This window comes from Episyrphus balteatus, chromosome 2 (genome assembly GCF_945859705.1).
Source record: "Episyrphus balteatus chromosome 2, idEpiBalt1.1, whole genome shotgun sequence".
Lineage (NCBI taxonomy): Eukaryota > Metazoa > Arthropoda > Insecta > Diptera > Syrphidae > Episyrphus > Episyrphus balteatus.
This window is the reverse complement of record NC_079135.1, coordinates 6,193,778-6,208,056: the sequence shown is the minus strand read 5'-3', so window position 1 is coordinate 6,208,056 and position 14,279 is coordinate 6,193,778. Positions and strand designations below refer to the sequence as shown.

Below are 14,279 nucleotides of genomic sequence, written 5' to 3'. Positions count from 1 at the left end.
TTTTAAAAGCGGAATTTTCATTTTCAACTTATCACCCATTTGTCTACAATTTTAATATCTAACCTTATGAGCTTAGGGCCAGTTGTACAAATATTTAATCCGTGGTTCAGCAACTTTTATCTTCTGAAATCGGTGGTAAGGTTCCGGTTTAGCACTGGTGCAAGGTCCACATATGTAAAAATAGCCACATCCATGCTTGAACCGAAGTTGACCCTCAGCTAATCCGCCGAAATCGGTGGGTTAAATTCCTGATCCGAGGCTGAACCACGTTTGTACAACTGGCCCTTAGTAAACAACAATCAAAATTGCTTACAAGAGCCGTTTTAACATACGAGTACCTTATCTTTCGCCTGCTTTTGCCAAATATTCCGATTTTAAGAATAACAGTCTGTTCAATAAATTATGAAACTCGTATCAAGTCAGTTTTTGTCTTTTGTATTGTTTAAATATAGTAACTAGGTTTTAATCGATGTTGTTTAGTTCGTAATCCCTTAATTGTGCGATAATAAAGGCCAAAATTATGATTTTTTTTTTAAATCAAAACTACATTAAATTGAAAGTTTTGTTTCATTTACCAAACAAACTAAAGCATTCGTCTAGAAACGTATTCATTTTGCAAAGAAAATTGTCATTTCTTTTTTTATTCCATCTAATTTACCCAAAATAACGTTCCTGGAACCTAAGTTCAAATTGATATTTATTTTTAGATTCCTAAACTCATGCTTAATAAAATTCTATTGCTTTGCCACACAAATTTCTTTCATTTATCGACATAAGCATAATTTTTTAAATTATTGCAAAAGTATAAACTTCAAAGTCACAATTATATTGGGTCCAACTATAGTTATCAAAACTGCTTGCTTAACACTATGTTTAAATTTCAATCCACGTCAAACATGAATTTTTCTAATAAATCGTAAGCCCACACACATTGGCGTCACGGAACTCGTCCGCCGCCATATAATCTCTAATACATTTATCAAGACAATAATATAAATAATCTTCTTTACATTCCTCATACATCGATCTTATACAAACTCGATTTCCTTTTCTAACAGCCAAAACAAGATTTGATCAGCAATTAGTTTTCCATGCCTGTTGTAATAAATAATCATTAAGTATATGGTCAATGATGCGTGTAACACACATTTAAGTCTAGAAACCCTTGATTGAAGATCACTTGAGGCTATATTTTCACAATCATAGTCGTATTCGTATTTCAATGTAAGAATTGTATGTTTTCTTGTTTTTATAGATGAAGACCCCAGCGATACAAAATGACTTTAGCTACTACAGACGCATCGTCAGCCGCCAGCGTATCGATAGCACTAATAACCTTCTGGTTAGTACAGAGCTAGCAAATCGTATGTCATTATTTTATGCCCACGCAACACCAATGCTGAAAGTACTTAGCGAAGCAACATCAAAATTTGTCGACGATCATGCTCAAGATGTTGAAAATACCACAGAGACATTAGGCACAATGGCGAAAGTTTGTTTAAGGATGTTGGAAAATCCGTAAGTTTTTCTTTTAATTTGTATTAATTAATTACTGTTAATTTTTTTTTTAACTCTTAGAAAACTTTTGTCTCAAATTGAACGTGAAGAAACGCATCTTCTAGTCCTTAGAGTAATGGTTGGCCTTGTCATCCTCTACGATCATGTTCATCCTGTCGGAGCATTTGCCCGTGGAGCACATGTAGACGTCAAAGGATGTGTACGGTTGCTGCAGGCCCAGCCCGCCATCAAAGCAGAGCCACTCCTAAATGCTCTCCGCTACACAACTAAACATCTTAACGAGGAAAATACGCCGAAAAATATTCGAAATCTTTTGGCTGCATAATAGTCGGAATCCAAAATCCCCCTTTTTTATTATAAAATAACTTTTATTGAAAGAGTGCTGAATTGCATTTAGAATTTATTAAACACAATACACAATTATTTGTTCGTTGTAATTCTAAAAAAAAAAATAATTAATTAATTAATTGAAAATTTTAATTTGTTTTAACTTTTTTTGTTTTGTAGATTTTAAATTCATTTAAATAATAATAAAAAAAATATAAATTAACAAATTAGTAATGTAATAAACATTTATTTTAATATATCAAACAAAAACATAAAATATTTTCTTAATTAATAAGTAGATTATTATGCATTTTTGTAGAATTCTTAAAACTTAAAATCAAATGAAAAAAAAGTGTAAGTTTAAAATCATTTTTCTTGACCAATATCACCACACTTTGTATTTTTAATTTTATAATTTATTTATATTAAATTGAGTGTAGTGTAATGTTTTATGTTAATTTCTTTGTTTATGTTTTATTAAGAATTTAAAAAAAAAAAAAAAAAAACATTTTGCTGCGCATTATTTGAACCAATCACTTTAAAAATGTAGTTTAATTACACACACACAAATCAGTATGCATTTTTAGTGAATACAGAACAAAAAACAAAATTCCGTAAAAACTCAAATTTTAGATAAAACAAAAAAACTAGGAAAAACAAAAAACACAAAATAAAAATATACAAAGATATCTAGCGTAATTAATACGAACAAAAATAAATTGGTTATATACAAAAAATATATATTTAAACCAAAAAAAAACACACATAATGGTGTTTATTTAAAAAAAAAAAGTATTGTACAGAATTATGTACATCAAAAACATCTCTTCTAGAAAAAAAAAAAGAATAAAAACAAATACCACAATATATAAATGCATTTATTATTAAATTATATTATACAACAATTATTAAAAAAACAAAATAATAAATAAAAAAAGAGTTTTTTGTTTTGCGTTTTTTGTACCAAAAAAATTATTATAATTAGAAATGAATAAATAAATAAATGCAAACAATTTTTCTTGTTATCTAATTTTTTTTTTGAAGAGAAATGAAAAAAAAAATATTTTAAAATTTTAGCCAGCGATTATATAAAAAAAAATGAAAACTATGAACTCCGAACTTTTTTTTTGTTTTTTTTTTTTTCTTTTTTATAAATAAATAAAATCTGGTTTACATATTTGGAACTGATGATAAAGTTAAGTAATTAGAGGAGTTGTGTAGTGTAAACGATACCAATAAGTGATCAAATAAATAAATGAACAAAATAAATACAAAAAATAAAAACAACGCAGTCAATTGTGTTTTATTCTGAAGCTCAAAAAAAATTAGCAATATTAGGCCCGAAGCCCGAAAAGCTCCGATTTCGATGATTTTGTTTTGCAAACGTTGGTAATTAAAAATACTTTACCCTCTATGGATTTAAAAGTTGCCGCTGTTGCTGTATTGTTTTTGTTTTTAATTAAAATTAAAATTTTTGTGAACAAAAAATTTAAATTTAATATTTTCCCAAAAAAATGCACATTAATTGAAAAAGACAACAATTGAAGAAGCTGAGAAAAATTTATTTGAATTCGGTTACGAAATGTTTGAAATACAGAACAACCAAATTCACTTTCGGCATCTGATCCACAAAAGGTGAAATGCAGAACATGGGTGAAAAAGTACGTATACGACCGAGTGACCGAGCAATTTCATTTGCGTATGAATTTGTAAGACAGCTATATGTATATAGAGACAGCAGTTCAAGGTATTAAATCGTTGAACGATTTGTTCTTGCAACAGAGGTCTAACCCTAGACCTCCTAGACAGCCAAATATTTTGTTTAACTTTTTTTCTAATAAAAATATTTTTTAACTTTTTTTTTTTCTAATAAAAGAAAACAAGAGTTAGGAAAAAATCAGGTTCTTCTTCTTCTTCCTTTTTCTCGGCGCTGTTATGATCTCGATGTCGAGGGGATCATAACCTTCCCACGTTACTGCTTCACACTAGTGATCCGCCTGTGGGGTTCGCCGGGTTGACCTCAGAAATCGGCGGCCAGCCTCCCGGTTTTGTATTGTTCCGTTTCTGAGGCCAACTGAATGCTGGTGTTTTTGCATTTGCTTGTACCAGGAGTTTTTAGGCCTACCTTTCTTTTTATTTCGGAAAAAATCAGGTTGTTTCAAATTATTACATTCAATACTTGTTACTGCCTTCTCGAGTGCATGACAGGTTTAAGTCGTCTGTTCATTCCACGAATTAAGTTTTAAAGAGTCTTTGAAATATTCCCTGAAATATGTTGGACCACTCTCGCACATAAGGTCGTTCATTATCATGGTCGATGAAAACAATCTTTCGGAATTTAATGCTGGCCCTGGATGGCTTACTCCGTACGATGTGTAAAGCAGGGGTGACATTCTGTATCGCATAAGCAAACAAACGTTTTCGCGTGTGCGAAAAATTTGCTTCATGGTCTGAAGCAAATCTTTCGCACACTCGAAAACGTTTGTTCGCTTATGCGATACAGAACGTCACCCCAGATTCCACAAAACAAAATTATGACAAAACTCAAGAAGGTTCTCGGGTTATCCGACAAACTTCAGCAAATCTCTCCCCAAACCTTCTCAGCATATTTCATTCAGTATTTTGCATTAAAGCAAATTATTGTTTCATGAGTACAGAACCAGTACTATAAAATAAAGGCTGTCCCAAAATTAACGCAAGATTTAAATTAAATAGAAAACACAATTTTTAGTCTTTTGATTGTAATTTTTGATTGAATCATAAAGTATATAGGAAAATCATGTTTATTTTCTTAACAAAATACGCAACTATTTCGAATCCGAATACTTTCGACAAAATTTTACATTTGTAGCTGTTAGTGAATTCCTTTTCTTAGTTCTTAGTTTCATTGCGTTAATGCACATTAATTTACTGGCTGAATGCAATGGTGTAGCTGTGGCTGTAGCTTGTAGTACTGTCAAAATTCTACTGACGGAAAACCCTGCAAAAGTTGGCGGCAACTGAGCAAAAATTTGAGAATTCCTTAACTTGCGCTACAAGCTACAACCACAGCTACAACACCATTGTAATCAGGGGGTTACAGATATCTGCACAGATATTTTGTCCTCTTCTCTTAGACAAAATAAGGATGTAATTTATACCGAAACGAAACGATACAGTGATGGGACTGAAGATAAGTTGTAGGTACTTTGAGTTCATAAAAGGCAAAGCAAATCTGCATCAATACAAAAACTAAGGCCAATAGTTCTAAGTCGGATACGTCTTAAGAGTCAGTACTGAATAAATAGAGGTTCTAATTACAGAACAGTTTGCTTCTTTTGACTCGAGAGTGTTCGGTTCACGTGAAGATTTAAAATAAAAAGCGATTAAATGTAGGTCAAAATTAAATCTAAGCCAAGTCTTTTTGAATGACAATTAATCGAGAGAATTAAAAAATTCACGTTAACCCCTTGTAACCGAAGATCGCAAATCTTAAAATTAATAATGTCAATCGACTTGCCTTTACCTATAATAAAACACGTATTTTTTTTAAATTCAATTTACTTAGTTATTTTGAAATTTAAGGAGTAAAAAAATAAGTTTAAATAAATTATTTTTGTAGATAAATGCAAAAATTGAAGCAAAAAACTATCCAATATTTATTTGTAGGTGCATTCCTAAAATAAAACCCTGTTATATGTTTCCTGCAGGAAAGATATTTTTTCTGAATTTTGTATTTTTTACACAAATTAGCTTGTTTTCAAAAAAAGCCAAACTTTAAACTTTAACTGCCAATTAAAAACTATTGGTGCCATTTATTAAAACTATGGTGTACTACTTCGATAAAGCAATATCTAAAAAATATATTATAAGCTTCAAAAGAATAAAAATATAGTTTTTGCAACTTTTGTGGGATCTTTGTTGGTTTGTAACAGATGTGCGCATGGGGGTACAAGGGGGTTAATCGTCTAGCAAAAAAGGGGTTTACCTGTGCGTACACAAAAACTCTTCTATCTTTCCTTGCGCATGGAGTCCAAAGTGCTCCAATACCTTAAAGTTGCTTGTATATGAAATACAACCAATGAGAAAATTCTTTGCTTTTAAAACAAATTTGTTAGCTTAGCCGCTAATTTTTTTCTGAAATCAAAATAAGACTACAAGATTTTTTTACTGTTTTTTTTTTTTAATTTATTTTGACAAACCTAACAACAAACTTTCGGAGAGAACATTGGATTTATGAAAAAAGACAAAAAATAAGACCTTAAAATAAATATAATTTTGTTTTGTATTTACAATTTGATCTTAAAAGGCCCTAAAAAAACTCGCTGGGACACTTTCACCAACAAATTAAAGATCATCGTCTGTTATTTTTTTTTTTTTTTTGTAAACAAAAAAATCCATTCGTGTCCTCCAAAAAATTCAATTTCACTAAAGACTAGTTCGCCTGCGTGGCTTTTTCTCTATATCTCAGTTGTTATTCGGTCTTGGCTTTAAGATTAATTTGCCAGTGTCATCACAACTCATATTAAAATCGCCTAAAACGAGTCGCATGCGTGAGGTTATTATTTGTGGAGCTATCACAAGCTTATGAATGCCAAACAGGAAGAGCAAAACTGGAAAACAAAAAAGTTGAATAAAAGTTGAATGTGGATATGACAAAAGCTTACTTAGCGTTAATGTTGCAAAAGAAAATACTGGATGAATTAAAAGCGATTCCGTGAGCGGAACAACTGAAGTCTTTGGGTCGCGCAACCAATACCAAGCGCCAATCGCTGTGCACATCGATATAACAGCTAAAACAACTAAAAGAAAAGTTTAATTAAATTAATCTATAAACTAAAAGGAAGTACTCACTTCTCCATCGCAAAGTTGAGGGCCGATATGAAGAGACTACTTCGGTTAGACGGCGTTCAAATGCCTTTAGATCTGCAAAAGAAACGAATAGACGAAATAAAGATAATGATTAGATGGAGAAAACAAAGTTCACCGTTCTGTTCTGTTTCGTACTTTGATTACCTTCGCATGCCGATGGTTCCATTGTAGGGTTGTTGGTATTTTGTTACTTGAGTTTGTATCTGACTTTTTTTTAATGGTTTTTTGGTTTGGTTTGGCTTTGGTGGGATTGAATTCGTAAGGTTTATTTTTTTAAATCAAATATTTTGTTTATTTTGATAAAGATAATGGGGTTAGATTGTTTATAGCAATCGTGTTTTCATTGTTTTTTTGATAAAATAAACTTTTTTAAATGCTGAGTTTGTGTGAAGTGTTAAAAATTAAAATCAAAAATTATTATCAATCGAAACACAAAACAGAAAATCACTGTGGCGTTCTGTGCGGCAGAGATCAAAAAAAGCGTATATTTTATTTTTGCTATTTTTGGATAAACTGTGACAGCTGTCATGAATGAATTCGCTGCATTTTTTCGGATAAAACTGGGTACACTAATGGCGGAAAATTGAGAACATTTGCCTAAGGCCGTATGTATATGTGAATTGAATGAATTGTAAAAATGTTTAAGTTTGGTTAAATTCTGTCACTTCTTGCGTGATAAATAAAGTAGATTAAAAAATTCAGCTGTAAAGCCATTTTTATTCGTTTTTATACACACAAAATTTAAAAAGAGGGTGTGTACGCATTCATGTAAAGCCTCTTGGAAGTTATTTGATAAAACCTCATGCAACGCTGTAAACTTTTTTTGATGTTGATTATCTCGATACTTTTCCATTGCTGATTTTCCTTCCATGCAAAATGCTGCTGCTCCCAAACCAACGTGTTCTTATAATCTCAATTTTACAGTGATAAAATGAGCATTCCGAGACGTAATGCTTAGTTGAAAGCGGGGCATATCGGGCCCCCGGGGTATAACGGGCCCCCTCGTATTTTTTGTTTGAATAAAGTGGCAACTTCAATTTTGCATCTGTCCTTTTCAAATTATCTGTGGTGATACGGGGGAATCTCCTTATTGAGTGAAAATGATATCTGTGGTTCGTAGTTAATAAAAATAGGTTTTCAACAGAGTTGATGTATTTCTAAATCAAAGTGAAATTCGTGTTTTTAGGCTATGAGTGCATTTTAAGTTTAATTTTTCTCATTTAAGAATAAAGTAAGTTTATTTATTTTAACTTAATCTAGTTATTTCATTTAATTAAGTTACTTGACACAAAAATATGGACATGGGGCATAATGGGCGGGGCACCCTACTAACAATTTTGCTTCTATATTGCTTTACAGAAGCAACAATTGCATCTGTAGAGCTTTATAGAACCAAAATTTTTTGTCGGGCATAATGGGCATATGGGTCCCCATTGAGGCTGAAACTCCAAACTTCAAATCTGCCTAAAAGAAAGAAAAAAGCTCTTCGCAATAATAAAAAAGAAGAGGAAAATAGAATTTTCGGAAAGCGAAGAAGATGAAAAATGTCTTTATTGTGAACATTTGTAGAGCCTACGGAAAGTGGATCCATTGCTCTTTGCCGGTGAGGAGGATGCATCTCCATGGAGATGATGAATCAATTCACATTTGCAGAAGTTTCAGTAACATCACTAACCCAATACCCACCGTTTTTTACCTGTGCCCATTATGCCCCATGCATGGGGCAAAATGGGTTTTTAAACCATTTTTTTTATTTTAATACAGATTGAAGAATTTTTAAATTTATTTATTTTATATCTCCTTATTTTAAATGTTCATTGAATGAATTAAATTGTTTTGAACATAATTAACATGTTTTTGGTATGTTTTTTTTGTTGATTTATCCTTAAGGGGCCCATTATGTCCCATTTACCCCTATATCACTCTGATGCTAAAAATATCGCATTAGTCCGATGTAAACAACACCTTAAACAAAATTTCTCTCACCAATTCGCCGCATTTTATAACTTTTTGACAGTCCTGTCACCAAATATATTCATCTCTTTCTAATTTTATCCTGACAACAAATTATTGGAAAAAATAAAAATTTTCTACTCTCATAGAACATTTATATAGTTTTTAACACAATTTTCTTATAGCCTTTTACTAACTTAATTAGTCTAGTAATTAGCACTCTTTAATTGTATTCCAAAAACCTATTTACTATGTGCCATCAAATCTAAATAAATTAGTTAACTTGTTAAAAGAAAAGGGAAACTAACGAATTCCCACAAAAAAAGGCAATCATTATGGAATTGTCTGTATCAAAAGTGATTTTAGCTGCATTTTTATTTGTATATGGTGCGCCAAAAAAAAACATGATAAACTTTAAAATACTTTTTTTACACAATTTCTATTTTGTATTTTAAGGAATTCCTTCATTTAGCAATGCAACACGTGTACTTGAACTTAGCGATCGTTTTATCGATGTCCGCCACGAAAGTCAATGGCTGGTCATGTTCTACGCCCCATGGTGTGCATATTGCAAACGCACCGAACCAGTATTCGGTCTAGTTGCACAATCGTTACACAGTACAAATGTAAGAGTCGGTAGATTAGATTGTACACGCTTTCCAGCTGCGGCTAGAGAATTCCGTATACGTGGCTATCCCACAATAATGTTTATCAAGGGCAACATGGAATTCACTTACAGCGGTGACAGAACCAAAGAAGATTTAGTCGACTACGCTCTTCGTATGAGTGGGCCACCAGTGCAATTAGTCACTAGAACAGAAAGTGTTGATATGCTCAAGGACGCCCACACTTTGTTCTTTATGTTTGTTGGCCAACAAGAAGGTGTTGTTTGGGATACTTTCTATGGCGCTGCCGAAAGTTATCAAGAACATGGTTTCTTTTATGCTACAACTGAGGATATTGCTCAGCAACATTTTGACATCGAACAGTTGCCAGCTGTGCTGGTTTATAAAGAAGAGGCACAGCATTTGTATGCACATGCTCATGTAGCTCATGAAATGGATCCGGCTGAAGTTAATGAAACAATTCATCATTGGGTGAATGTTGAACGTTTTGTTACTTTCCCCAAGATTACTCGGTTTAATATCCATCAATTGATGAAGACTAAGAAGTACCTGGTTGTTGCTGTGGTGGAAGAAGATAAACTCAATCAGGTGGCAACACATGAGCTGGAATTCCGTGATATGGTTGAGGGAGTTATTAGAAAGTATCGAGATCGTTATCATGATCAATTTCAATTTGGATGGGTAAGTTGTTAATGTTTATTACTTACTTAGGGTGACCAGCGCCGCTTTTAGGAGGCGCTATAATCCATTTTTGATTCATGCCTCAACCAACAAGCTTATTCACCAAGTTGCTTCTAATTTTGCACGTCAAGTTGGAGTCAAAAATCGCCCGAAGAACTTTGCTATCGAAAAAATCCAAGGTGTTTTTATCCGCTTTCGCTAAAGTCCATGTCTAGGCGCTATATACCAGAACTAGAATGATAACATGTCTTTCATATGGACACCATAGTTGCTCGAGAAAGTACTTTGTTGGTAAATTGTCTTCTAATTCCCAAGTTACAGCGGTTGGCAAGAGTGATTCTTCGTTTGGTTTCAGCACTAGTGTTGTCTGTGTTAATAGCGGAGTCTAGGTAAACGAAATCCTGAAGGTTTTGAATGAACAACAACAATCTGTGTGTGTTACCACCAAGTTCATAGGCTGGAGTTAGCTATTTCACGGGGACCAACCCGATCATCAGACTCTTTTCAATTAATTTTGAACTCACGACCTAGCGATAGGGAGACCGACGCACTACGTTTCGCACCACCGCTGCCACTTGTGAATTCGTTACCCCGAACAGGATTTCTAAATGTCAAGTTTATTTGAACCGACTAGCAGTTTTATTAACTCATACAAGTCTGTTGTTGTTCACTCGGTTTCTTTTTCTCAAACTCTATTCGTATGACAAAAAATAGTTGTTCGTATACAAGGAGGCAGATCCTTTACTATCTCAAAGTTATGGCTGTCCATGGTGACGTTTTGTCCAATAACGTTTTTTGACGAAAGCCTATATGTTTTTGCCATCATTGGCCTTTAAACCCATTCAAGCCACTTCCGCTTCGTTTCTCACAAAAGTGCCACTATCACCAAGCTGTGTACTTCCGATTATGTCAATATCTTATCCAAGCAGCTGGACCGAAAGATGGTGCTTCTGGTGTTAACATTAGAGTTCTGTAACTATTCATTCAAGGATAATGCATCGCCATTAGCTGTGTTCCTTTGGCCTAAAGTATCTACTGCTAAGTACTTCTGGTTGTATTCAACTCCATTTCTTCTTTAGAAAAAATGACTTTGAATGGATTCAGAAGTACTAAAAAGTACTTTCCTGAGCTCAAAGGAACACAGCTATTATAGAGATAGCAAAAGTGATTTCTCTAAATTCATAGTATCGCCTAAATTCTTAGATCTTGCCCTCGAAACTTAACCTCGCCTGCAAACAAAAACATAAATCAGGTCGGATAAAAAAAAATCAATTTTGAAAGAATTGACAGCAGAGGGTCTGTTATCACCTAAAGGGCACTCCTGATTTTGGTGCAGTGTGACCTTAACCCTCTCAACAATTGAAATTCGCTGTCATGTTTGGTTTTAGCAAATGTGGATCGTGATGAAACGGTCTTTCATTCAACTACAACTCAGGACATTCTGACTGAGTCTGCCTCCAACGACGAATACGCATCAAAATGTGCCCTGTTGGGTTTTAAATTTTCTCTTGCCAGGCTCTTCCCATCTTAATTTTTGGATGGCAGTTATATCTTCCTTTTAGCAGTCGAGGGCCTCTGCTAATTGTTTGGGTGTAGGTGGTCTATTATAAAAACTAACATTGCACGTTAAGATCCGAAATTCATTGCCCTTATTTGGTTTGCAGAGTTCGTCGTTAGTAAATAAGTCCGTATACGAGGATTTTCGTCGTTCCAAAATATCTTCCTATCCTTCCGCCAACCTAGAGGACCAGGTCCTTTGATAACTGCAAAGGCGAGAGGCTCTATTGGTTTTTGCTGTGAATATGTCGAAGTATCCCATATAAGGTGTTAAAAAAACTTCCCAATCGGCTTTTACTCTAATCTTCGATTGAGGTACTAGGTACTCGATGTTTACTATACCCGCAGTAAAGGCCACATTATTCCATCTTTCTTATACGCACTCCATCCAATATTTCAGGTAATTTCCTAATGTTCTTCTTTTTTTCTAAATTTTGCAGATTGGTGATCCCAGCATAGCACATTCCATCGTAATGGACGCACTGCCAACACCCCACATCATTGTCATCAATTCAACAACCCAACATCATCACATCCCAGAAGATGATCCCATGCAAATGACTCCTCAATCTTTGCACATTTTCCTTGAAACAATAAGCAATCAGACGGCAGTTGTTTATGGCGGTGATACCTTCTTGGTGCGTCTCTATCGGGCATGCTTCGAAGCCAAGAAATCCCTTAGAGAAATGTGGCTAGGCAATCCAGTGCTAACAACTGTCTTGTTTGGCCTGCCATTAGGATTCCTCGCATTGATTTTGTATTCGATCTTCTGCGGTGACTGTTTGGATGCTTCCGAAGAAGACGAGGACGAGCACGAAAAGAAGGAATAAACCAAATGTCGAAGGGATCGGGAGAATGATTCTCCTCCCAAGTCAATCAAATTAAATTTTAAATGTTGTACATTTCTGTTGTGATCTCAATTCAAATCACTTTTGTGTTTCTCTCATTCTTTTTGTGTATTTATTTTGTTTGCTCTAATTTAAGTATGAAAGATAGATTTTATTTATCTCCTGAGTTTCTTTCAGTTTACTTCTACATAAATGTGTTTTTTTTTTTTTTCTGTCGTGTTATAAGTTAAAAAGAATTATTAAATTATTTTGAAAAATATCTAAAAAATGGCCTGTTACTTAAAAAGAAAAAAAGAAAAAGAAGCCGATTTTTTTTCCTCCTTCCTAGCAATAGTTCTTTGCAGACCTTATGAGTCATTCGATTCACCAGCAATCAGCATCCGTAATCATCATCATCTTCATCAGAATCGATGGCAGCTCTTCGACGATCATATTTGACTGTGGACGTACTTTGCGGCATCTGGGAATTGACTTTTTCCAGAATCGACTTAAACTGTTCATCATCAAGCTTGCCCATTATTTGACCCATCTGTGCCATACGGATTACCATGTTCTCAAAGATTTGAGCTTTCTCTGGTTTACTTATTTTGAGGGTGTTTACTAAAATGGATTAGATTAGGAAGGTATTCAGTTAAAGGAGTTGAACCTACATCTAGCTCGGGCTTGTTGATCTAAAACCTGAGAGAGTATGGAATTCTTCATGTCTTCTTGCTGGCGCATTTGTTCTTGTTGTTGCTTCTGTTTCTCTGGGTCATTGCCACCGCCACCCTAAGGTAGAGTAAAAGAAGGAAATTGAAGGTACAACAATCAATAAACCGATGAGTCAGAGGGATTTTAGTTCTTTAATTTTTATTCAAAAACAAGGAATAGTCGAGATTTCACAAAGTTTATACTTAAACATTTTTGTGGAAATTGTTGCTATTTATGGAAAGTAATACCTACTTTTTTGGCAAAAGTCTGAGCCGCATGTTACTTTGAATGGAAATTTAAGAATTAACTTACATATTGCGATTGAAGTTGAGCCATTCTTTGTTGGCGGATAGCTTCAAGATCTGCGTCACCCATTGTTTTTGGTTAAATAAAATTGAATTTAACTTAATTTTTGATAAATTTTTAGCAATCTTTTCTTCCGAGAAAAGAAGGTAGAACGGCGTTTTTTTTTCGTTTGAAGGATTTTTGACAGATGACAGATCTGATTTTTTGTTAAGTGGTTGGTACTTCTGTCATTTAATGTTATCGATATTTTTTTTGATAGAGATGTGCATATTTAATTTTGTGCACTTCAAATTATAAAGGATTGACCACACCGAAAAGGTATGCTGGATTTACATACGTCTGCATTTCCAGATCTGCATTGAAAGGAGACACAGTATTTAAGTTGGATAGAGAGAGTTGATGAAAATGCAGAGATCTTCACAAAAGCAGATTATAGGAAGATTATGGCGAAGACGAACATGTTCGTCTTCATCAATGCCTCTCCTTCATATGTACGTACGGATTTCATTTATTATAGGGGTATTCACGATCTGGTGCAACAGGCCTAGTAAAAATGTAAAATTTTATTTTTTTACAATAGATCGTGAACGACCATTTTCTTATCTATAGTAAATATTGAAGCATGAATGAAATCCATGATGTTTTTTTTAACAGGGTTGTTCCTCCACTGTTGCTTCTTCTTTTTTTTTTCCATTTTTTATAATTTAATTCTTTGTTTTGTTCGGGTTAATTAATTTTCACAAATTATTTTACATCAAAAGAAACTAAATTACGGGACATGAGTGCCGACAACCATAATAAACAGAATAAAAAAGACAAACTGTTTATCATGGTGAGCTGCCATCTGTCAAAAATAATTTTACTCTATTGTATTTTTATTTTGCAATAGGTCTAGGGTATAGCAAAAGTGCAAGACTGTTGT

At 33.7% G+C, this 14,279-nt stretch overlaps 4 protein-coding genes across 5 annotated transcripts in view; 2 read left to right on the top strand and 2 right to left on the bottom strand.

Annotated features, from left to right (window-relative positions):
* LOC129908302 (CYFIP-related Rac1 interactor A) overlaps positions 1–2,001 on the top strand; it is a 57,965-nt gene extending 55,964 nt beyond the window's left edge. Inside the window, exons 3-4 of the mRNA XM_055984711.1 lie at positions 1,256–1,518; positions 1,579–2,001. Of these exons, the coding sequence (XP_055840686.1) occupies positions 1,256–1,518; positions 1,579–1,843 (528 nt within the window). The 3' untranslated portion in view covers positions 1,844–2,001. The remainder of the gene's footprint in view (positions 1–1,255; positions 1,519–1,578) is intronic.
* Positions 2,002–6,188: 4,187 nt separating this feature from the next.
* LOC129909938 (nuclear envelope phosphatase-regulatory subunit 1 homolog) lies at positions 6,189–7,176 on the bottom strand. 2 transcript variants are annotated; one of them, XM_055987110.1, is made up of 4 exons: positions 6,832–7,176; positions 6,679–6,750; positions 6,492–6,626; positions 6,189–6,437 (listed from the first exon to the last, which is right to left on the bottom strand). In XM_055987110.1, exons 1-4 carry the CDS (start codon positions 6,860–6,862, stop codon positions 6,292–6,294), a joined length of 384 nt encoding a protein of 127 aa, XP_055843085.1. In that variant the 5' UTR covers positions 6,863–7,176; the 3' UTR covers positions 6,189–6,291. The 2 variants fall into 2 exon arrangements, with proteins under 2 accessions (XP_055843085.1, XP_055843086.1); XM_055987111.1 differs by having other exon boundaries at positions 6,841–7,176.
* Positions 7,177–8,758: 1,582 nt separating this feature from the next.
* On the top strand, positions 8,759–12,476 carry LOC129910544 (protein disulfide-isomerase TMX3). Its single transcript, XM_055987969.1, has 3 exons — positions 8,759–9,036; positions 9,106–9,956; positions 11,954–12,476. Exons 1-3 carry the CDS (start codon positions 8,985–8,987, stop codon positions 12,341–12,343), a joined length of 1,293 nt encoding a protein of 430 aa, XP_055843944.1. The 5' UTR covers positions 8,759–8,984; the 3' UTR covers positions 12,344–12,476.
* A 15-nt stretch (positions 12,477–12,491) lies between these two features.
* On the bottom strand, positions 12,492–13,541 carry LOC129910545 (programmed cell death protein 5). Its single transcript, XM_055987971.1, has 3 exons — positions 13,364–13,541; positions 13,012–13,129; positions 12,492–12,961 (listed from the first exon to the last, which is right to left on the bottom strand). Exons 1-3 carry the CDS (start codon positions 13,424–13,426, stop codon positions 12,735–12,737), a joined length of 408 nt encoding a protein of 135 aa, XP_055843946.1. The 5' UTR covers positions 13,427–13,541; the 3' UTR covers positions 12,492–12,734.
* Positions 13,542–14,279: the final 738 nt, after the last annotated feature.

What these genes read in the sequence shown, in the direction of transcription:
- LOC129909938 (XM_055987110.1), bottom strand. Translation starts at nt 6,862, where the DNA reads ATGGAACCATCGGCATGCGAAGGTAATCAAA. An exon ending in CTCAACTTTGCGATGGAGAA is followed by an intron (nt 6,627 to 6,678) that starts GTGAGTACTTCC and finishes CTTTTCTTTTAG; the next exon opens with TTGTTTTAGCTGTTATATCG. An exon ending in TTTTGCAACATTAACGCTAA is followed by an intron (nt 6,438 to 6,491) that starts GTAAGCTTTTGT and finishes TTTGTTTTCCAG; the next exon opens with TTTTGCTCTTCCTGTTTGGC.
- LOC129910544 (XM_055987969.1), top strand. Translation starts at nt 8,985, where the DNA reads ATGGAATTGTCTGTATCAAAAGTGATTTTAGCTGCATTTTTATTTGTA. An exon ending in TGCATTTTTATTTGTATATG is followed by an intron (nt 9,037 to 9,105) that starts GTGCGCCAAAAA and finishes TTGTATTTTAAG; the next exon opens with GAATTCCTTCATTTAGCAAT. An exon ending in ATCAATTTCAATTTGGATGG is followed by an intron (nt 9,957 to 11,953) that starts GTAAGTTGTTAA and finishes TAAATTTTGCAG; the next exon opens with ATTGGTGATCCCAGCATAGC.
- LOC129910545 (XM_055987971.1), bottom strand. Translation starts at nt 13,426, where the DNA reads ATGGGTGACGCAGATCTTGAAGCTATCCGCCAACAAAGAATGGCTCAA. An exon ending in CTCAACTTCAATCGCAATAT is followed by an intron (nt 13,130 to 13,363) that starts GTAAGTTAATTC and finishes ACTCTACCTTAG; the next exon opens with GGTGGCGGTGGCAATGACCC. An exon ending in TCAACAAGCCCGAGCTAGAT is followed by an intron (nt 12,962 to 13,011) that starts GTAGGTTCAACT and finishes AATCCATTTTAG; the next exon opens with TAAACACCCTCAAAATAAGT.